This window comes from Schistocerca cancellata, chromosome 4, assembly GCF_023864275.1.
Source record: "Schistocerca cancellata isolate TAMUIC-IGC-003103 chromosome 4, iqSchCanc2.1, whole genome shotgun sequence".
Classification (NCBI taxonomy): Eukaryota; Metazoa; Arthropoda; class Insecta; order Orthoptera; family Acrididae; genus Schistocerca; species Schistocerca cancellata.
The window spans coordinates 808,234,281-808,259,310 of record NC_064629.1 but is presented as its reverse complement, the minus strand read 5'-3'; the positions used below and the strand labels follow the sequence as shown (position 1 = coordinate 808,259,310).

At 39.8% G+C, this 25,030-nt stretch overlaps 1 protein-coding gene across 2 annotated transcripts in view; it reads left to right on the top strand.

Annotated features, from left to right (window-relative positions):
- LOC126184766 (protein zyg-11 homolog B-like) overlaps positions 1-25,030 on the top strand; it is a 236,926-nt gene that overhangs the window by 114,194 nt on the left and 97,702 nt on the right. The window contains exons 4-5 of one of the 2 annotated variants that reach the window (XM_049927317.1): positions 9,653-9,863; positions 19,724-19,898. In XM_049927317.1, the coding sequence (XP_049783274.1) occupies positions 9,653-9,863; positions 19,724-19,898 (386 nt within the window). Of the gene's footprint in view, positions 1-9,652; positions 9,864-19,723; positions 19,903-25,030 lie in introns of both variants that reach the window. The other variant, XM_049927319.1, reaches the window with a different exon arrangement.

Genomic DNA, 25,030 nt, shown 5'->3' with positions numbered 1-25,030 from the left:
AAGATATCCAGGGCAGTTATGGATGAAACGTTAGGAACAGATGTGTTTCGTCGACCATGACCTTATCCCCCAAAAGCTTACCTGCAGCACTACACTGTTTTGATCACTACCGTGTACTCTACATTTGAAAAGAACTTGCATCACAATTTATGTCTGGATTATGTAACCTTATTTCTTGCTGAGAAACAGTTCATTGTGACTTACATTAAATACTTATTTTCTGTCTACCAGATGCAGTCCTATGGCACCTGGTTTCTTCTTTGCGAAGTGTGTACCTAATTCTGCATTTTCTGGTGGACTGTTTTTTATGTTCAGATAGCGACCGGAAAGCATAATGACCAATAAATAATGCTAGGATTGTAATTATCTTAAGTAATCTATAATTCAATGAACAAGTATGTTATTAAAATGTGTCATCAGGTTTGTCATGGTTTGACTTTTTAAAATAATGCATTAGAAAGAGCACTTATTTAAGATTTGATGCATCAATATTGTCATGATGTTAATGCACTGCCAATCTTTTCTCTTTTGCAAACTGAATGCCAACATCAGCCATCTAGAGTGGTTTCCTCACAATTTTATGGTTGCATATTCCATATGAAGCCAACAGCCTTGCCACAGTGGTAACACTGGTTCTCGTCAGATCACCTAAGTTAAGCACTGTTGAGCTGGGCTAGCACTTGAACGGGTCACCATCGGGGTATGCCGAGTGGTGTGGACAAGTGGGGTGCACTCAGCCCTTGTGAGGCCAGTTGAGGAGCTACTCGGTTGAGGAGTAGCGGCACCGGTCATGAAAACTGACGACGGTTGGGAGAGTGGTGTGCTGACCACATGCCCCTCTGTAACAGCATCTGGTGACGCTTAAGAGCTGAAGATGACACAGTGGCCAGTCGGTACCGCTGGGCCTTCAGGGCCTGTCTGGATGGTGTTTGTTTGTATATTCATGCCAGTTTTCCAGGGTTTGAGCTGAATTTTCTTCTAAAGTTAAGTACAATTTAATGTTGACTTTCTGGCCCCAATTAAGACCTTTTTTATGGGACCAGAGGTGTGATAATCACATGGGGAGAGATCAGGACTATTCGATGGGTACTCGAGTGTCTCACACTTGAGTTAGTGTACCTTCTGTGCTATGACATTTGTAATATAGGGATGTGCGTGTGAAGCAGCAGCATTCCTGTTGCAGTTTCCCTGGATATTTCACTGTAACTGCACACCATAATTTCTCCAGCATTGTGCTGTAATCGTCCCCAGTGATGGAGATGCTGGGTTCCTTGAAGTCAATAAGTAATGGTCCTTGGCAATCAAAGAACAGGGTGAGCATTGCCTTTCTTTCCAGCAGATGGCTGGCTCTTGAACTTTGTGCGATGATGGATGACACTAGTGCATCATCAATGCTCAGCTTGTTATCACCTGCAACAGTGCACTCAAGGATCATGTTGCGTTCATCACTGAAATGCAGCAGGTCCTTCAGGCAAACAGCCATCCAGCATTGAATGCCTGGGGTATCCGTTGGCTGCAGACCTTACAGTAGTGTAACTCCTGCTGGATAATGTGTTGCACACTGCTGAAGCTGATGTTGAAATCCTTTGCTAGCACACAAATGGTTATGTGTTGGTTCACTCTAATTGCATCATCAACTGCCCACATTTTGTTTGTAGTGGATGAGGCTGGCCTCCCACATTTACTGTTGTTTTGTGTCAAATTGCGATCAGCACGGACTTTGGTGCACCATTTCACAACAATGATTTTAGGCAGACATGCTGCCCCATAAACATTCTTCATGCTCCGATGGATGTCTACTGGTGTTTGTCCTCCAGCAGCCAAAAAAAAAGTAACAGCATCTTGGTCCTGTTCGGGCAGATTTGGTATTTACGTCATCATAATTCACATCTCTGCATTTACTGCATGCATGTTGGAAAGACATGAATGCCACAGTATCCCTCGCCTACACGTCTTTACCCATATACCGGCATTGGAGTCGTGTTACATTGCAGATATGCTGCAGCAGTGTCGGAATGCTACTAATGATCGAGAAGAAAGGCTGCCAGTCACTGCTGCTCTGCAGCAGTGGTATCCCTTCCACATGGTTGGCCACTAGACAGCCATATTTATACCCCCCTAGGTCAACCAGTCATCATTGAAACAGCTGGATTGTGTTAGGGTGCCCAGACTGTGACAGTCATTGCCACGAAGTCAACACTGTACCGATGATGCAATTGCCACCCTCACCAGACTGTGAGCTGCAGACTGCCACATGACTGCCTAACCACTTGGCAGCTCTGCCCTCTGCATCTTCATCGGACTGTGTTTCTGGGATCCTGCCACTGCCTCACACTCTGAAGCAAGAACAAGGATCCTCCCAGCTCCATGCCGGCAGGGTTTGACTCTGGACCTCACTGCCATTTGCTGCATCATAGGAGCACTCGGTCATCATGTTAAAAGTTGCTGCCTGAATGCAAGGGGAGCTGAGAGATGTGACTGCTGCTGCCTATTTTGCATCTGGCATGGTGGCATTCTCTGAGTAAGCACGCCACCTTCAATTTGTGTATGTATACTACAGGGCTGTCCCCCATTTCTGCTGTGTCAATGTGGGGAGAAAATGGGCTGATGCCAGGCCACACGTGGGATAAGGATATGCCCATGATATTTCTCAAGTCTAATGTAATAATAAATAATTGTTATGCTCACCATTTGTTGGACTGCAGCCATCCACTACACACTCCTGTCTACCTGCTCCAGCCGTACGAACCCTGGGCACTCCAGGTGGTAGCTGAATGCCTCCTGAAAAACATGAAGATGGCTCTCACCTCCAAGTAGCAGTCGCTGCACCTCAAACTGCTACGTTAGAGAATAGTGTAGGGAGTGCATTATCTTAGCCAAGATAGACACTGAGCCAATACCCTAGTGATGGGAACAGTCAAATGAAAGCAATTGATTGTCAGAAAACAATTGACTCAAGCAGTTGTACTTATACGTATGGGTTGAATTAATCTTTTTTTTGTGTGTGTGAAACATCTCTGAAAACAACCAATTCAGTCAGTTGTAGCTTTACATATAGTTTAGATTATTATTCATTCATTTCTTTTGAATGAAAACAGATTACGGGAGCAACCAAATGAAAACACTCAATTCAGTTTGTTGTAGTTTTGCATACTGGTTGAATTACTAAGTCTTTCTTTTGAAGTAAAACTTGTCTGTTATTTTTCTGTCGATTGGACCATGTGTTAGAGAGCTGTCCAGAGTGGAATCAGTCTTTTCATCATTTAAAACTGATTAAAATATTGCTTTGAATCAAGTTCTTCCAGATGTAGTTAACATGTAACTACTTAAGCTGATGTGTCTCTGATGGTATGAAGTTGAGCATAAGAGTCCCTTATGAGCACGTGACAAAAAAAGGGACATTGCCAAATTTTAGCGACTGATTGCATTCCATTTTATTGAGAAGATGTGATATGATGTCCAGCAATTAAAAATCAGCCATTTGTTTATGCGTAAGGTAAATATATTGTACAGAAAATTGCATTACCAGCTGTGAATAAATCATACTCGCACACACAAATCATGTTACATTTTGCAGCCTTTCAAATGTAGCAGGTATAGAATTTCACGGGCATGAAGGAGTACTAATCACATTCACACATTAATACTTGAAATTTCATAGTTCAAACTCTCTCAAGCCCTTGCTCTAAGCAGTCTGCAGTCATGTTCTCACCCCCCCCCCCCCTCCCCCCTTTCTGGACCTCTGTGAGAGACAATCTGATCCTCAGTGCATTTGGTTCTGAGTGGGAGTTTTCACTCGTTCCAGCATTGTTAAATTATCATTGCTGCCTGCACTGTGGAGACCCCGGGCTTGGCTGACCATATGGTGGCAGGGTTAGATTGAGGCAGTGGGTTCAGATGTTGCTAAAGGAAACATCATTAATAGTCATACATTTTATTAGTGAAAAACTACAATTGTCATAGCAATGGTCTGCAGTGGAGCACAGTGCCGCTGATGTAACAGGTGGCCAGTGGCTCACTTGATGACAGCAGTGAGGCAGGAATGCTAATACTCAGAGTCTGAAGCGCAAATGCCCTCTCGGCAGGGCAGCACACACTGGCAGGCACAGAGACTTGCCATGATTCTTGTAGCAGAAGACAGTGCTCAACATTGGGGCCTGCTCTTGGTAGCATAGGTGTGCAGCAGCAGTATGCCCAGCTAAGTATAGGTGCTGAAGCTACTGCACTGCCCTGGACTCTAACTGCTGTCCCCCAAGTCAGAAGATTGGCTGCAGCTGGATGAGCCTGGAGGTAGCCCACCAGCTAGAAACTGCTAAGTCCACTGTGGTGGACTTAAGACCACTTACGGGTACACCATTGGTGGCGGCCAAGTCTTGTGGTGGGTGCCTGCAGAACCATGTCACTCCAGTGCCTGGCATAATCCTCCCTGTGTAGATGGTGTTACCAGACTGTGATCCCTTTGCATAGAAATGATGGGTTTTTATACAGGGTTGGCATCTGATTGTTTTGGTGAAGCACTATTTCCAACCATATGCATCACAACAAGCCTGTAGCTCGGAGGTGTAATAACTGGCCTGCTGATCCCCTGTCTTTCTGCTTTATCAACGTTATTGAGTCACTGGTACCGAGTTCAAGTGCCTATGTGGAATGTAACTGGTGGTGTTACTGCCACTAATGTAAGGATATTTTGGTCCGCTTCAGGTGTGCCTGCTCCCCTGGACTCTTATTTTACACAACAGTGCCAAAAAATTTGTCTTATATGAATTCTGTTCATGTCACCTCAGCATTTACCAAAAGAGCATTATGAATGACGGTGCAAAGTAGCAGGTAGAGAGAGATGGAGCTTTGGTAAATTTAAACAAAAAAATTAATTATTCATTCATTTAAACATAAACTTATAATGTAGCACCAGTTGTTAACCTTTTAAACCAACCACTGCCATAATTACAAAAAAGTTGTATTGAAATTAATAAAGAAATAAATTAATTTTGAAAACAATGTTTAGAAATATACTCTTTATTCACCTCTCCTGGAAATAAGATATGTTATTTGTCTCTTAGAAAGGTTGTGGTACATGTATAACCGAAGAGGCTGATAAAGCATGTAAGTGAAATCAATCAAACATGGAGACTGAGTGAAAACATTCATATAAGTGACGTAAAAGTCAGAGACTTGTGTACTTGGTTGCCTCACATTGAGTGAAATCACTCAAACTCGGAGAGTGCATGAAAACATTTATATAGATGACATGCCCACAATGACTAGTTTCATTCAGCTGTTTCATTTGGCTGAAAAAAGCTGATTGAATGAAAAAAAAATTACCTGGTGAATTGGATGTTAAATTGGTCTGTTGTTCCATCCCTACAATACCCCCAATACCCCCCACATTAGTACAATTTTGTATGTTTACTAGCCCTGCAGGTGATGAAGAAATTGAAAGAATATGTAATGAAATAAAAGTGATTGTTATTGGAATGAAAATTTAATTGTGATTCAGGGCTGGAATTTGATGGTAGGAAAAGGAAGAGAAGGAAAAATGTACACTCATGCTCATAAATTAAGGATAATTGCAGAATGTGATGCCACACAACCTGGCACTACACAATACTGGCACTAATAGCATAGGCACGTAGGGAACACAGACGACACAGATTTGTAAGTCCACGGTGTTGGTGATAAGTTGAGAAAACTGTCCCGAAACATATGTGCTACAAAACACCACTGTTTCCTGCCCATTTACCCCAACATCAATATGGGATATGATCACCATGCACACATACACAGGCCGCACAACTGGTTGGCATACTCTGGATCAGGTGGCCGAGCAGCTGCTGGGGTATAGCCTCCCATTCTTGCACAGTGCCTGTCGGAGCTCCTGAAGTGTCCTAGGGGTTTGAAGACGTGCAGCGATACATCAACAGAGAGAATCCCAGACATGCTCAATGGGGTTTAGGTCTGGAGAACAGGCAGGCCACTCCATTCGCCTGATATCTTCTGTTTCAAGGTTCTCCTCTGCGATGGCAGCTCGGTGGGGCCGTGTGTTGTTATCCATCAGGAGGAAGGTGGGACCCACTGCACCCCTGAAAAGGCATACATGCTGATGCAAAATGACGTCCCGATTCACCTGACCTGTTACAGTTACTCTGTCAACGACATGCAGTGGTGTATGTGCACCAATCATAATCCCACCCCACACCATCAAACCATGACCTCCATATAGGTCCCTTTCAAGGACATTAAGGGGTTGGTATCTGGTTCCTGGTTCACACCAGATGAAAACCCAGTGAGAATCATTGTTCAGACTAGACCTGGACTCGTCCGTGAACATAACCTGGGACCACTGGTCCAATGACCATGTACTGTGTTCTTGACACCAGGCTTTACGGGCTCTCCTGTGACCAGGACTCAGTGGAATGCACCTTACAGGTCTCCGGGCGAATAAACCATGTCTGTTCAGTTGTCTGTAGACTGTGTGTCTGGAGACAACTATTCCAGTGGCTGCGGTAAGGTCCCAAGAAAGGCTACCTGCAGTACTCTATGGCTGTCTGCAGGCACTGATGGTGAGATATTGGTCTTCTTGTGGTGTTGTACACTGTGGATGTCCCATACTGTAGCACCTGGACACATATACTGTCTGTTGGAATCGTTGCCATAATCTTAAGATCACACTTTGTGGCACATGGAGGGCCCATGCTACGACCTGCTTTGTTTGACCAGCCTCCAGTCGCCCCAGTATTCTACCCCTCATAACGTCATCAATATGTGTTCTTTGAGCCATTTCCAACACACAGTCACCATTAGCACATCTGAAAATGTTTGCACTCTTACTCGCTGCACCGTACTCTGACATGCACCAACACACCTCTGCGTATGTGGACTGCTGCCAGCACCACCATGCGACAACCACAGGTCAAATGCACCACATGGTCATACCCCGAGGTGATTTAAACCCACAAACTGCCCACCAGAGCATTGTTTCACCATGTATCACCATTATCCTTAATTTATGAGCATCAGTGTAGTTGGAAAATGTGAACTGGGGGATAGAACTTTTGGAAGAGCACACTTTAATCATTTCAAACAGTTGGTTTAAGAATCATTAAAGGAGTTTGTATCTGGGGACTCTGCAAGGTTTCAGATAAATTATATAATAGTAAGACAGATTTCAAACCAGTTTTTAAGCTACAGAACATTTCCAGCTGCAGAAGTGGACTCCAACCATAGTTTATTGCTTATGAACTGCAGAATAAATCTGAAGAAACTGCAGAAAGTTGGGAAGGAATTAAGAAGATGGGACCTGGATAAACTGGAAAAACTGTATGTTGTTGAGAGTTTCATTGGGAGCATTAGGTAATGATTGACTGAAACAGAGGAAAGTAATACAGTATAAGACAGATGAGTAGCTTTGAGAGATGAAATAATGATAACAACAGAGGATCAAATTGTCAGAAAGACAAGGTCCAGTAGAAATCCTTGGGTAACACAGGAGAAAATACAAAAACCTAGTAAGTTAAGCAACCAAATACAGACATCTAAAAAATGAGATCATGTAAATTTTATGGAACCATTCATTTAATAAGTCATGTTTGCAATATACTGACAATAATTATTAACAGAAGAGTGGTAGAGGTCAAGTTCAGGTGAATTCAGTTTAGGTTCTGGAGAAATGTAGAAACACATTACACAGCTCTAATCTTATGACTTATCTTAGGAAATTGACTGACTTTGACTAGAATACACACTCTGAAAATCTGGAGGTAACAGGGATAAAATATAGTGATGAAAAGTAATCTACAACTCATACGCAAAATAGACAAGTTATGAGAATCAAAGAACATAAAAGGGGGAGCAGTAGTTACGGAGGGAGGGTGACAGATTTGTAGCCTATCTGCAGTGTAGTTCAGTCTGTACATTGAGCAAGCAGTAAAGGTAATGAAGGAGAAATTTGTGAAGGGAATTAAAGTTCACAACGAAGAAATAAAAACTATGTGGTTTGCTGATGCCATCGTAATTGTATCAGGAATGCCAAAGGCCTTGAAGGTCAGTTTAATACAGTGGATAAAATCTTTGATGTCAAGGAAATTAGATATGAAAATGAGACACTAAAGTTACTAGATGAATTTTGTTATTTGTGCAACAAAATAACTATGATGGCCAAAAAATGCAGACTGGCAACAGCAAGAAAAGCGTTTTTGAAACAGAGAAATTTGCTAACATTAAACTTCAAGTTTTAGGAAGTCTGTTCTGGAGTCTTGGAGGTGTGGAGTGCAGCCTTATAGGAAGAGAAATGTGAAAGATAAACTTTATAAATGATAAGAGGATAGATGCTTTTGAAAAGCTGATCTACATAAGAATGTTGACAATTTGATGAATAGTTTGGGTAGCTAATGAAGAAGTACTGAATCGAGTTGGGGAGAAAAGAAATTTATGGCACAACTTGACTAAAAGAAGGGATTGGTTGCTAAGACACACCTTGAGGCATCAAGGAATCATCAGTTTGGCAATGGAGAGAAGTGTGGGTGAAAAATTGTAGAGGTTTGACTACAATAAGTATGTTAAAATGGGTATAGACAGCAGTAGCTATGTTGATATGACGAGTCTTGCATGTAAATCACATTAATCTTAATTTTACCTGGGTTACTGATTTTGGTTGTGTAACAACGATCATTAGACCAATTTCAGGTCCACATGAGGATCCAGTCCACTGAGCCACTGTGTTATTACCAAGTGCTCTTCATCACTGGGTACCAGTAGGTAATAACGCAGTTCATCTACCTATACATTTCCCATACACAGATCTTGGTCTACTGGTTAACATCACTGCCTCTAGATCATGAGGTCTTGGGTTTGATTCCCAACCAGGTTGGAGATTTTCTTCACGCAGGCAACTACTGTTTGTATTGTCCTAATAATTTCATCTCACCTTCATTGACATGCAGTTCTCTGGAGTGGCATCAAATAGAAAGACTTGCACCAGGTAGCCAAACAACAACAGAAGTGGTCTTCTGGCCAGTAATGCCATATGATTGTTTTGTTTCATTATAAATTTCAAATGTTCTAATGTGTGTGAAATCTTATGGGACTTAACTGCTAAGGTCATCAGTTCCTAAGCTTACACACTACTTAACCTAAATTATCCTAAGGACAAACACACAGAACCATGCCCGAGGGAGGACTCGAACCTCCGCCGGGACCAGCCGCACAGTCCATGACTGGAGCGCCCTAGACCGCTCGGCTAATCCCGCGCGGCCATTATAAATTTCCCTAGGTTTGTTATACTGGGAGAAGATATGTTGCTGTCTGCATTATTATTATAATTTCTTCAGTAAACGTGGTTTCTTCTTCTGCCATAGTTAATAATGCCTTCTTTTGTTACGTTTGTGATATTTAGAGCTTTGAGTTTCATTTTTGTTTTCTATAGAATGTGTTGCATCTCTGCCTGTTGTTTACTGTATTTATAGTTTCATGCTGAAGTACTGAGTTTTGAAATTCTGTATCTTGTTTGTCATTAACACCTAAACTCCATCCATACTTTTGTTAATGTATATTGGCTTTCTACCACTATGTTTCACAGCTCCAAAATGATTTTTGTTGTTTTGTATATATATTCAGTGAATACTCACATTGTAAGTATGACTCACTTTCTTTTCAGATATTGTGTAGTAGTTGCTCTTTCAAAACTTCGCAACCTACGCTGCTTAAATGTTAGCTGGACAGAGTTTAACCGACATGGGTTGGAAATAGTTACCGAAGACTTGCCATTCCTAGAGAGCTTAGATATTTCTTGCACGAGAGTGGATGATATTGCTCCATTAAAGAAATGCAAAGACAGACTAAAGAGCCTATATATGTATAATTTGAAGGTATGTGTTTATAAAAGTTTGTTAATAATGAAGTAGGATGTGAAAAATGGAAATTTATGTTCTGATAACAGCATTAATTAATAAATTCAATGAGTCAGAAGTAGTATAATCTTGTAAGTGAAATCAAAATAATATCAGATGTCTGAAGCATGAAGGAAACACTAAGTCAAGCATTTATTTTTTATATCCCAAAATATCTTCTTAAGCATCTGTTTGGAAAGGAGTGGAAACTGAGTATTACTGATGTGAACATTTGTGGCTAATAGCCCCAAATCATGTCTGTAGTATTCCTCTGTAAAGTGATGGGAACTGTACAGTGATTACCAGTGCCAGAACTTCAGTCCATGAAATATACATCAGAATAACACTAAAGATGATTGTGTGTGGGTTGTGAAGAATGTAGATAGAATAATTCACTTTTCTGGTTTTATAATGAATGGTTGTTGACAGTTGCCAGCTCATGTAATCGCCTGTGGACTTGAAGAATAAATTTCATGTTTTAAAATTTATGTTGGGCAGCTAAATGTTAATGTTAATCAGCCTTATCAGTTGAAAAACTATTGAAATGGTATATGAACTCCTTAAATGATATATAACTGTGTTGAAACCTACGAATCTTAGATTATGTCCATTAGGAAAGATATAAAATTAAATGCAAGAAAAAAGATCACATGAATGCTAACTTTCAGGACAAGTAGGAATAAAAAGAAAAAGAACAAGATAGCTTGCAGAAGACAAAATTTGAAAAGATGAAAAACATCATTTTAAAAAGTAAATATAGGGGAGTAGATTGAAAATAGATGCATAGGTGACACAATAATGATATTAACAGAGAGAACTAAAAAATAGTAGAAAAGGAGCAGTTGGGCAACACAAAAACAGACATCAATATAGGAAAATGAAGTAAGATGTAATTAGTGAAAGAAAGGACAAGGTAAGTCACAAATATAAAAGAGAGAGGTAAAAGAAATGTAAATAAATTCTAATTAAAGTAAATTGTGGACAGATGGGGACAAGAACTTTCGAGCTACAAAGTTTTAAGGTACAGGTCTTGGAAGAAAAAAATAAAAGTAACGTGTTTAGTGGCAGTCACAGCATGCTCTACAACAGAGTAATGAATTTTGTCACCACAGCCTCTGTTGTATTTCATTGTATCAGCTTAGTGGCCATAATGAAACTTAACAAAGGAAACTGTTGACCAGAAAACAGTATCTGTGATAACTGTTGATATCTCACTCTTTATGTGCTTTGCGACAAAGAGGACAGTGCACCATGAAGAAATTACCCAAATGGTGCAGAAATCAGCAGATCTAATGTACATGAACAGATAAACAAATGATTACAACTTCAGAAAAAATTGAATGATTTATTTAGGAGAAAGTACTTATAAATTCAGCAAGTCAATAACACGTTGGTTCACCTCTGGCCCTTATGGAAGCAGTTATTCAGCTTGGCATTGATTGACAGACTTATTGGACATCCTCATGATGGATATTGTGCCCCATCCTGTCCAATTGGCACATTAGGTTGTCAAAATCCCAAGATGCTTCGAGGCCCCTGCTCGTAATTCTCCAAACGTTCTCAGTTGGGGAGAGATCTGGCAACTTTGCTTGCCAAGATAGGGTTTGGCAAGCATGAAGACAAGCTGTAGTAACTTTCACCATGTGGGGACGGGCATTATATTGTTGAAATATAAGCTCAGGATGGCTTGCTATGAAGGGCAACAAAACGGGGTGTAGAGTGTTATTGATGTACCACTGTGCTGTAAGGGTGCTGCAGATGAGAATGAAAGGAGTCTTGCTATGAAAAGAAATGGCACCCCAGACCATCTCTCCTGGTTGTCGGGCTGTATGGTGGATGACAGTCACATTGGTATCCCATTGCTGTCTGGTGTGTCTCCAGACACATCTTCAAATTGAGCACCAGTGACCAGTGAATACATGTCCTAAGATGCCCCAGACAGTGGTGGGATCCCAATGTAGCTATCACCCGTCATGCAGCCCGACAACCAGGAGTAATGGTCTGGGCTGCCATTTCTTTTCATAGGAGGATCCCTTTGCTTGTTATCCGGGGCACCCTTACAACTTAGCAGCACATCAACAGTATTCTACGCCCTGGTTTGTTACCCATTATGGCGTCCGCCGCTCGTGGTCTCGCGGCAGCGTTCTCGCTTCCCGAGCACGGAGTCCCGGGTTCGATTCCCGGCGGGGTCAGGGATTTTCACCTGCCTCGAGATGACTGGGTGTTTGTGTTGTCCGCATCATTTCATCATCATCCAGGAAAGTGGCGAAATTGGACTGAGCAAAGGTTGGGAAATTGCACGGGCGCTGATAACCACGCAGTTGAGCGCCCCACAAACCAAACATCATCATCATCACCCATTATGGCAAACCATCCTGGACTTACATTTCAGCAAGACAATGCCTGCCTGCATACAGTGACAGTTTTTACTGCTTGCCAAGTCCTACCTTGGCCAGCAAGTCTACAGATCTCTCCCCAATAAAGAACGTTTGGAGCACTGTGGGCAGGGGCCTCCAACCATCCCGTTCAGATAATTCCTTTGTGGTGCATCGTTTTCTTCCTTTCTTTGTTTGTCCTTCCCCCTCCCCCCCCCCCCCCCCACCACCACCACTCCCTTAAGAGTGTTGTGTGAAGAGGGGGGGGGGGGGGGGAAGCTGCTTAATTGGTTCTGTCTCAGTGTTCATAAATTGTACAGTTGATAATAATTAGATGTAGTACCACTTCTCTAGTGGAGAAACAATGTCATAAAAATTGAAACAGTAGATAATTGGGGTTTCTCATTGCAGATGGAATGCAAAATTACTGTACCCATAACTGTGTGGATTTCAGAAAAAAAATATTGTGCATAATATACATTGTTACTTAGCCGTTAAAGTTCTGGTTCAGCAATGAAATTAACAGGAGGAATCAGCCATGACCACATTAGAAGTAGCACTCTGCCATAATATGTAGCAATTTTGAAAATAATGATTTCAAAATAGGGATTTTAGAACCAAAGTTTTTTTCATATTTTCTGTCAAATGTGGGTTAGTAGTGAGTTTTAGTGTGAGGCAAATAGATTTTGGTCCTACCAGCTACAAATTGATGGTTCTAAGAGTATGTCAGTTTGAGCTTAACTCTGGCAGCTTACTGTGTGTTGTTTCTCTAACACACCACAAAGTGAAATGGAAACTTTGAACCAGTGGAAGATGATGGAATGACTTTTGATACATGTGCCATAGTCAGACACATAATTACTGGTGTGGTAGCCTGAACCGTGGCTGAGCCAACCATGTTTAAGTATTTCCTAAAACAGTCTTGACTAAAATAGTTCTTTTGAGAAAGTTGAAGCGTACCTCCTCCCTTTACTCTTACACTTCCTGTAGTGGCTAGACACTGAGGTGACAAAAGTTATGGGATGGTGACATGCACGTATACAGATGGTGCTAGTATCATGTGAACAAGGTAAAAACGGGCACGCATTGGTGGAGCTATCCCTTGTACTCTGGTGAGTCATGTGAAAAGGTTTCTGAAGTGATTATGGCCACACTACAGGAATTAACAGACTTTGAACATGGAATGGTAGTTGGAGCTAGATGTATGGAACATTCCATTTTGGAAATCATTAGGGGATTCAATATTCCGAGATTCACAGCGTCAACAGTGTGCTGAGAATACCACATTTCAGGCTTTACCTCTCACCGAGGATAACATAGTGGCCAATGGCCTTCACTTAACAACTGAGATCAGCAGCGTTTACGTAGAGTTTTTAGTGCCAACAGACAAACAACACTGCATGAAATGACCATAGAAATCAATGTGGGACATACAACAAACATATCCATTAGGACAGTGAAATTTGGTGGTAATGGTCAATGATAGCAGAGGACTAACGCAAGTGCAGTTGCTAACAACATAACATCTCCTATAGCACCTCTCCTGGGATTGTGACCATATTGGTTAGACCCTAGACAACTGGAAAATCATTCCTTGGTCAGATGAGTCTCAATTTCAGTTGTTAAGAGCTGTTGGTAAGGTTAAAGTGTGCCACAGACCCTGTGAAGTCATGGACCCAAGTTGTCAACAAGGCACTGTGCAAGTTGGTGGTGGCTTCATAATGGTGTGGGCTGTGTTTTTGTGGAATTTACTGTGTACTCTGGTCCAATTAAACCAATTGTTGACTGCAAATGATAATGTTTGGCTACTTGGAGACTATTTGCAGCCCTTCATAGATTTCATGTTCACAAAAAATGATGGAATTGTTATGGATGACAACGTGCCATGTCACTGGGTCACAGTTGTTCATGATTGGTTTGAACATTCTGGACAATTGGAGTGAATGATTTGGCTACCCAGATCGCCTGACCTGAATCCCATTGAACATTTATGAGACATAATTGAGAGATCAGTTTGTGCATAAAATCGTGCACCAGCAACACTTTTTTGGCTCAATATTTCTGCAGGAGACTTCTAATGACTTGTTGAGTCCATGCCACGTCGAGTTGCTGAACTATGCCAGCCAAAAGGAGGTCTGATATGATGATATGAGGTATACTATGACTATTGTCACCTCACTATAATTGTTTTGCTGAATTCTTCTGTTTGGTGATCCACTTTGTGACCAAAGAATGACTAGGTCAAGTTGGTGAACCGTAGTTGTAACTCAAACCTCATTTATTCATGAAGAATGCAGTTACAGTTATCACATATGTAAAAATACATTCTTATTATAACTGTGTGTCACAATTAGACTCCGATATAAGAGGGAAGGTTCCTTTACATTCTAACCAGGCTGCGACTCACACAGAAGTGGTGTGTTTGGCCTCTTACTCTGTGTGCTTTCTGAAAGGCATTGTTCCCACTAGAGTCCTGCATGACCGAGTAAGCGAGCACAAAATACGAGATGGGGCGAGCACACCCTAACTGGATAGGCTGCCCGCACTAGTTCTAGTGACCGAGCATAGAAGCCGTGACCGAATACGTAGCACGTAACTTCAAACACATTACACGTGTTATTATCCGTGTGAGACTGCAGCCAGTACGGGCTTCTCATTTGTGGTCTCTCTCTCTCTCTCTCTCTCTCTCTCTCTCTCTCTCTCTCTCTCTCTGCAATCATGCAGTGCGAGGAAACCAGTGCAGTAAGACGTAAGATTGAAATCAATGTTTACACATTGGAAATGAGCGTTTGGCGTCATTGGCCGGGAGGCCCCTCGCGGGGCAGGTCCGGCCGCCTGGGCGCAGGTCTTATTACATTCGGCGCCACATTGGGCGACCTGCACGCCGGATGGGGATGAAATGATGATGAACACAACACAACACCCAGTCCCTGAGCGGAGAAAATCTCCGACCCAGCCGGGAATCGAACCCGGGCCCGGAGGACGGCAATCCGTCACGCTGACCACTCAGCTACTGGGGCGGACGTTTACACATTGAAGAGACGGGAAGGTCTAAAAAGCCAAGTACGGAGCATATTTTTGGTGGTTGTAGACGAAAACAGTGCGTCTACTGGATACGTATCGTGCATAAACTGCTCCACATTATTGTGTTTCCAATCGGGAACCACTCTTTTAAAGAAACACAGTTGCAAGAAACCTCACAAAGATACAGCTCCTTCAGGAATTCCGGCAGTAATAAAAAATAGTATTACAGCAAAGTGTGTTGCAATGTGTGCTAAAGATATGAGACCTTTTAATGCTGTTTGCGGTGAAGGTTTCAGAGAACTAGGCCAAGAATTAATACATCTAGGTGCGCATTATGGAAAAGTTAACGTGGCAGATGTCATGCCACATCCCTCTACTATAAGCGGACATCTCAAAGAACAAGCTGATGCAATACAGTATAATGCCTTCTGTTATTGCGGAAGTTATTAATAAAACATGGGCTGCGATAGTTGATATGTGGACTGATTCGCATAATCAGGTGCACTATTTGACGCTTACATCTCATTACATTAACACAGATTGGTCTCTTCTGATCAATGTTTTATTTACAACAAAATTCCCGGACGTTAGGAAGATGGGAGTAAATATTATAAAAGAAAGTGCTTTATGAATTTAGCTGAGTAACGTACCCGTTCTTGGAAACGTTACTTTTGTATTAAAAGAAAGAAAGAGAGAGAGAAAGAGAGAGAGAGAGACAGAAATAGAGAGAGAGAGAGAGAGAGGCGTTGGATTTGTACAGTACAGAGCAGCGAGCCGTGGCGAGGCGAGGTGAGACATCAGCGGTGACCGGTCATGCTCGGTTATCCGCGTGTCCGGAATCCGGACATCAGACACGGGGCAAGTACGTGACCGAGCCGAGTCGTCTGGGGACGGACACGAGCGGCTCGGTCCCCCCGTCAACAGGCGAACCGTGACCGGTCAAACATGGAGCGTTGCAGCACTCTAGTTGCCATCAATGATAAAGTTTAAATTATGGGATGTGTTGCATTTGTACCCTGTACAATAACCATTATATGTAAGGGTACTGTAACCGTATAAAGACTGTAGCCAGTATCCACAGTAATTTTCAGATAAGCTGCTCAGAAAAATCTTGAAAGACATCATGTTTACAGCAGTGACTGTTAAACTTTTTATTTTCACTATTGCAATTTCAGCCTTAGGCACATTATCAAGTGCAGCTAAAATACAAAATGTTTATAAAATATTTTACAAAAATTGTTGTGTATTTTGATGTTTGGCTGATTACACAAAATGAAAAATGCAGCTGTGTAACATGTTTTCTTACATGTTTTGGCTTTAAGCCATGTCTACTTTATACAAGCTGACAAATTTATTGTCGTTGTTATTTGCTGTTATATACATTCGTAATGGTGCTAAGTAGTGTGAGCACACATATCAATATATCGTAAAACAGCACAGTATGTAGATACATGTGTTTGTTCCACCATCACTAGTAACTTTTGCACTAAACCACAGCAGCGAACTACTGTTTACAGGCTACTGGTAGCCGTTTTGGCACGTAAACAGATTACAGATATTGTTTCTGTTCTGAGTACAGCACCATTGCAGTCCAGTGACTGTACTAGCAAGCATGGAGTTATGCACTCGTTTTACAATTATGGAACATACTACAATTTCTTACAAAACCTACTCTTAATGTTAGATGGGTGTAGGAACAGGACATAATTTATTTTGTCATAGGTTTTTTAAAAACTTCATAGTTAAAATACATGAAGGTTTTACACCGTTTAATTAAAACACATTTGGTGTGACACTCTGCCAACTTTAGACATATTTCAAGCACACACATTGATCATCGACATATAGGCATAAATTCAGGTACATACAAGATGTAGTATTATAGGCAATCGTCGTTGCATAACTAAATTAATCATACAAGTACTGCACATTGTCGTTTTGACGAGATTTCGTCGTTTTATGATATTTGTAATATTCACTAAGTAGTGAATATTGGCTGTGTTCATCTATAGAATAGTGTTTTTTTGCATTTAGAGTTGGGTGCATAAAATTGGGAACTTAGTGCCATATGTCTACAGATATCATCAATAGTGTTTGATGATTATGTACCTTCTTAATACTGCCTCATCCCCCCCCCCCCCCCACCCCCCCACCCCCACCCTTCTTGAGCTACTATTTGTGGGTACATCTTAACATCTTAAGATCGAGTAAAAATTATCTAGGTATCGTTTATTTCTCAATTTGGCACCTCTATGTTTAGCAAACGCTTAAGTGAAAATAAATACACTGTTACTAACATAGATTCAACCCTGACAGTACTACATGCTGTACCCAGAGGAAGAGTCATGAGCATCCTAAAAGACATGGAAATATACAATCACTTCAAAAATGATCCTGATAACCTTATAAATGACCAAACCGAATTGAGAAATAAACAATACCTAGATAATTTTTACTCGATCTTATGATGTACCCCCATATAGTAGCTCAGGTAAAAAAAAGGGGGGCGGGGGATGCAGTATTTAGGAGGTACGTAATCATCAAGCACTATTGATATCTGTATACATATCTCTGTCTACATACAGCATATATAACCTTACATTGAAAATACATGTAGCTAAATATGAAAATTTTCAAGATTGTTTAGTTTCTTTCAGCGCAAGGATTCAGTCCTTTCTCAGCTCCATCATTTGGATTATTTATTTACGCTTTCCTCGATACTGCAAGGGATATTCTTTGGGAGGAGGACAGGAACAGCATGTACTCAGCCTTGGGAGTCCAATTAAGCAGCTGTTTGAAAGAGAAACAGTGGCTCCAAGGTCAGGAAATCTTACCATAGCTAGGTGAGCAGTGTGTTGACCCCATGCTCATACATACTGCATCCATATTATGCCATATGGCAAAGGATGACACATTGACTGGTTAGCACTGCATGATCCTCTGCACCTGATTACGGAGTGATTGACTTTTATTCTCCTTAAAGTGCAGCTGTTTCAGTCATGAACTTCTTAAAAAATTAATTCCATTTTCCTTAGAAAATTTGCACAATTATATCATAATTATGTGGAAAAAGTCAGTTTACACACTGTGTAGATGATTTATTTGTATGTGTTGCTACATGCTAGCTGTTTACCAGTCGCTAAATACCATAATCACATTAAATTTGATAGCAAAATTTAATATGCTGTACTGTGGCACTATAGTCATGTTATTAGTGAAACAAATGTAACAGCTGATGTGAACACATTTGGCAGCAACACTATACATTCTACTAGTTTTTAATTATATGCCTCTCCTCCTTGATGTTGATCTGTCGCCCGCAGTACCTGGGCACAAATATGTACGCGAGATGGAGAGTGAAATACGTGGCATACACAGTTTCACATATTTATATTAAAAAATGCCTTATCACTTCAGGTTTCTGATTCGTTGCTAAACACTGTGGATCATCCCTGGCCACCAGGAGCTCTGACGCTTGTTTTGCAAAGAGAAGCTTATGTAGTAAAGTGCAATGTTTTTAACTTCATTCTTTAGCATGAGGACCAACCGTACTTTATTTTAAAAGTGATTATAAAGAAGTACATTCGTTCAAGAATTTTATCACATTGCCTGATTAATTCTGCACTGTTGCATGCATTTTATAAACACATGTTATGAAGAGAAGTTTAACATCGGGAGTCTTTTAACCATACTATATGTACTAATATGGTGTAGGGGTACTTCCATATTATGAGGTATGACATTGTAGTCACGTGGGACAGCTGTGATGGCTATACTTACTGTTGTTTTTGATAGGCTCCGCCTTAAGCAAACACAATTGTTTTCTTCTACTGTACTCAGTCTTGTGTCACTGAAGTTACAGCATCTTCAGTTGGTTTTTTATTTGCTTTCTGCCACTTCCACTCGTGATGCAGTAACTTCAGCAAATCGTGTCTGAGTAAAAAAGAAGAAAAAGTTGTGTTTTCTCAAGGCAGAACCTATCCAACAACAAATTTGTTTTCGAGCAAACATGGACATAAAAGTGAGCATCATCCTAATGGGTATACTTGGTAATAAATATTTGGTTCATGAAGTAGTCTGGTTGACATGCATAGATGAGCAATTTCCTACGGGTCATGTAAGAAGGTAAGTGTGATTGTGCCATGAACTAATTTTTTTAACAATTTCTTCAAATGCTGTGTGCCTTTTTGTTGCGGTGTCAAATATTGTAGTTATCATGATTTGGGACTAGTGTTGAAGAGAGATTAAATTTGAATTTATGTTTGACACCTCGATTTAAGTTTGCTGGTGTATTTCATCCCCTCTGGCAAGTTCTTTGATTCTCTCGGCATTGTTGTGCTTGTAGGCCTCTTCCAAAAGAACCAGTCATTTGTTCCTCTAGAATAAGCAGAGTACAAGACAGCTATTAGAAAATTATTTCATTAATGTTTTTTTTTTCAGTTGATGACAAATGATGTACCTGTTTTATTCGAGTTACAAGAATTAAGGGTTTTGGATTTCTCAGAGGAAAAGGAAAATCATGGATTTGAACTTTTTCCAGCACTGCAAGAGAAAGCCACTGTGCTACTTAAAGGTGTTGATAAAATGCCTCATTTAACTTACCTTGATATATCTGGTAAGTTCTAAGAAAATAGTTTCTGGTTGGGTATTAAATTCAATTAAACTAATTTCAGATTACTGCCTCTTCACATACCTAGAATGTTGCTAGAATTATTAGTTCACTTCATACCAACATCAGTATGTATTAGGATTATTGTTTCCCGGAAGTTAATTTTCGCTACAACTGCAGAGAAATCAGTATTTTTTGTTTTATCTGTTTGTAGTGTCACATATTCCTGTCACATATTCATCTCGGTGGCATACATGAAGGTTTTCCTTTCAGTCCCAAATATGATAAACAGCATCAGGGATTATTCTGAAATTCCAACAAGCTTAAAGTGATTTGCATTTTTGTAAGATGCTCGTGAGTGAGTAGCATGAACTATTTTGCAGCTGACAGTAATTACTGTAAAGTGACTTACCTGTGAATTCAAACACAGGAAAGTCCAGGCTGGAATATCAGCAATTATGAAAAGGGTTGAGTGCAACTCACAGTAAAGATTACACATTGAGTTGCAGACAGGAATAACAAAAAGAAGACTATTACTCACTAAGCTTTCAGCCAAAGCCGTCTTCAAGAAAGGAGGGAAAACACACACACATCCACACAAGCAGGCACCTCTCATGCAGGCTTGGCTGCTGCCTGTGGCTGCTGTAGCCAGATTTCTGCAGTGCAAATTTACTTCTGACAGCTATTTATAGAGATAGAGTGGTGTACTTAGAATGAATTCAATTAGTCCACAAATAGCAAACTGGGCTGGTGAAATCAAGTCTGGTAAACTTGTTAGCTAAAAAAATCAAAGACAGAAACTATGGTAGTTGTGTCATTTGATTGGGAAGGCATTATTAATTGATAACCAATGGCTGAAGGGGCAATAAGAAATTCACAAGCAAACTAGTCCACTGCTTAAAAGAAATATGTTGATTACAGTAGATATGTTTGAAAGTACAAAATGAATTTCTTTCCATCATGTGCTAATGGTGATGGAGAAATTACTGCATAACACTTTTTAATTGCAGACATCTACCTCCAGACTGACAAATATAGCACCAACATAGTTATTTCTTTTCTTCCAAAGTCCATAGCTGCTGTTAAAGGCATAATGTTTCTAAAATTAAATATACTATAACCAACACCTTATGCTCAGTTTCAAAAGAAAACGTTAGAAGACCATTTTAGAGGCACTTCAAAAGAACCTTTGAAAGGTAAAGGAATGTGTAGGAGAAAATATTTAGAGAAATCTCTGAGTGTATTGTGTATTAAGAGGTAGCCATTTCTAGATTTGATCTATTTCATTGTAACTCAGCTGAACCGCATGTTGTATATGTTATAATTTTTCATGTCAGTTTTGGAACTGTCTTCTGTTTTCTCAAAAGCATATGTTGTGTTGAGACAGACACAGTTGTCTTAAAGGTTTATACATTAACTTTTGATCTGATGAAAAACTCAGTATAAAGCATTTAAAATACAACTGTAAAGGTTTTGTGGATATGCTAAGTGCAAATGTGATTGATTGAAAGGACTCAGAAACGGGTGGTTCGGGCAATAAGTGGTGTGAGTTCACGAACCTCTTGTCGACCTCTGTTCACGAGTCTGGGTATTTTGACATTGGCCTCTCAATATGTATATTCCTTATTGTCGTTTCTTGTTACCAATATTAGTTTATTTCCAACAATAAGCAGCTTTCACTCGGTTAATACTCGGCAGAAATCAAACCTCCATATGGATCGGACTTCCTTAACTCTTGTGCAAAAAGGTGTGCAGTATACTGCTGCATCCATTTTCAATAAGCTGCCACTCGAATTCAAAAATCTTAGCAGTAATCGACGCGCTTTCAAATCGAAACTGAAGAGTTTCCTCATGGGTCACTCCTTCTATTCTGTCGAGGAGTTCCTTGAAAAATTAAGCTGATTCTCATTGTAATGCTGATAGCGTTTGCTTAAACTTATGGACTGATTTTCTTTCAGGTTCATGAACATTTATTTTTATCTGTTATTACTTTTATGTTGTAAGTTCATGTACTGACACATTCCATGACCTTGGAAATTTTCTCCTCAATTTGGTCCTACGGAACTTGACATGTAAATAAAAAAAATAAATAAGATGTAGCCAGTTTCTGGTATAATCCTCCCACATTAACAGTGTTTGCTTGCCATTTTTCTTGTTAGAGGTATTAGGATTACACAGGGGAAATAATTAGTTTTTGTGAGCTACTTCTCGTAGCCTCGTATGTGTACTTTTAATTCTTGTAAGAAGCCCATTTTTGGTGACAAACTTAATTGTCACCAAGTGCAAGGACAGGTATAAATACAGAGCGGAAAGCACATTTTTTTGAGTAAATTAGGATTATGTGTGTGCCAATGAAAGAATACAGTATACCAAATCTACAATCATCTTTCTGGTCTTAAGTGAACTTGAATATCAGTTAGCTTGCACAAAATGATTTTTTTGTCAGTGCATTCCAACTCATATCGACTCCTGGTTGGAACTAGTGTCCCCATGCTGATACTACACACTGTAGAAATACACATGCACATGATTTATTTATTTACACTTTGCTGTGTGAAAACCAGCCCTCTTTTGTGTCTAATAAAGAAGGTCAATGAATACATTCATTACACTGAATATCCTGTATACAATATATTTATTATTCTTAACTCTAATAATGTGACACTAAAGATAACATTTTTGTACAATATAAGTTAACAGAAACCTGATATGTAGTTTCATAGATGCCCTTTACTACATGGATATCTTGTGTCTAGAGTGTTGCCTGTTTCAAGTGGAAGCATCCCCTAAATCTATATTTTCTACAGCTGTGCTGCATATATTATTCTAATGTGAAGAGACATTCATTTAGTGGATACCTCGGCATATTTAAAGCTTTTATAATGGTGTGTGGGCTCTTTGCATACTACTGATCAATGTTGATTTTTAATTGTGTTACAAATAACCTTCCACCTATTGTTGACTTGGCAAAATCATGAATCGGTACAACTCCATTGCTGGCTACACATACTGTCATATTACATAAGTTCAACTAAATTACTTTCACATATCCTACTAATGTCAAGATAGTTCGTGCAATACACATAACACTTTGTTTATCATACATTGTTTGTGTGTTACTTGTTATACTTCTACTGATCACCTTTCATGTGATGCTGAGCTGTCTAAGCTCACAACTGCATTGTAACTACCTGTTGTTGATTCATTAACTACTTCTTTCATGCACACATCCTCACCAGTGTCATTTGCATGTCACTCTACAGCCCTCACTGGCGGACGTGTTCCACCACTGATGTCTTGACTTTCAATTGCCACTTATACTGCTCATAGGACCAATTGTATAAAGCATTTGACTGTAGGTTAACACTGCAAATGACCTCAGGCCAAGCTTAACTCGGAAATCTGCATTGTATAAACATTAATCCCAGATTATATCATGGTGAAGTAGGATCAACTTTAACTGGTGAAAATTCACAGATCAATGTCAGGTTCAAGTGTAATCATCAGTTTACAATGGAGTGACTTTACTAAGCAGCACTTCTGTTTTATGCAAATACAAATTGAAATAACAAAGAAATTGTTATTAACACGAAAATATGTAACTACACCACTCCCAAACTGCTGAAGCTTGAATATTTTTATTTTTATTTGTTTTTTTTCCCTTTCATATAAGGTTAGGTTTAGTGACTTACCAGCTATGTATATAATGAGTGCAGATAATAATTTATCATATAACAATTCATGGAGACATCTTGCAATTTATGTGATTAATTTCAAGTCATTTTATAGACACCCAACAGCAGTATAAGAAAGGAAAATTCAAAAGATTTTCCGTGAACTATTACGTATGTTAGTAATGACAACAGCCAATATTCAAGTGGCTCTGAGCACTATGGGACTTAACATCTATGGTCATCAGTCCCCACAGCCAATATTGATAGACTGTCTAAATAAATGTGACCTCTTGGCTCTGTTAGCAGTAACTATACAACACATATTAATTTTTGAACTATTGAACACGTGACTAAACTGCTGTGACAACTGCATGATCATTGATGAATCAAGAAGAAATAAGCAAATTACATAAGTTGTTTAGCAAGTTGTTGTGTATCAGGCATCATCCATACAGCTGTTTTGGTAGCTCAGGGCTAGCGTTTTGGTTTCTTGTATTAAGGAACTCAGGTTCAAATGCAGGTCAATAGTAGAATTTTTTTCCATTTGATACTACTTTCTCTGCTGTATTGGCCATAATGATAATTCTGAAACCACATAACTCTTTCCCTTTTCCGAACATTCTGGGGTACTGTGGTGGGCAGCATTCTATGTGCAAGAAACTTACATGATGTGAGTTATGGTAAATTGTTTCCTTTCATTTACTTTGCAGACATCCTGAGTATTCCTATGTGTTTGCTGAGGATGACAAGGGGCAAACTCAGTCTCGAAATTAAGTGATAAATCATTTAAACATGACTGCGCAGCTGTTAGAACTAAGGTTGAGGGAGTATGAATCTGCTGAAACCACAAAAAAAAAAAAACCAACCACTGACTACAATCTGCATGCTACATTTAACATCAAGATTTTGTGCTACAGGAAGCTTTCAGGTGATGGTTGGAGATTTGTTCCAACAGATGTAGCAACACTTCATAGAGTTGTCCTGAAGGTATTGGTCTGTATTGTGTGACTGAAGAAACAATTCATCAAAACACCTATAGAAGAAAATAACATGACGAAAATGTAGCATGCTTTTTAATCAAATATCACATTTTCCTAGTATTTTAGGCTCTGTGGAATGTACCCTTATTCCAGTTGTAGCTCCTGATGGCAAAAGTGCAGAGATATTTAGGCATTACCACTGATGGTTTTCATTAAATGTACAAGCAATCCCAGACACTAAGCTTAATCAAAGCATATTAAAATGTATAAAAGCATTGCACGTAACTTCAGAATGAAAATCTTTCTACGAAGAAAGTCCTGAGCCAACAGAAAGTGAAATTAAGAGGAGTTACAATGCAGTGATTGCAGAATTTATTAGAAATGTATTTAAAAAAAAGTTATGCCTTTTCCTTGTTGGTCATAGTAACTGACATTTTGTTAAAACTTGACTTTTAGAAAGGTGTGAAGCTACTCTTCAATACAT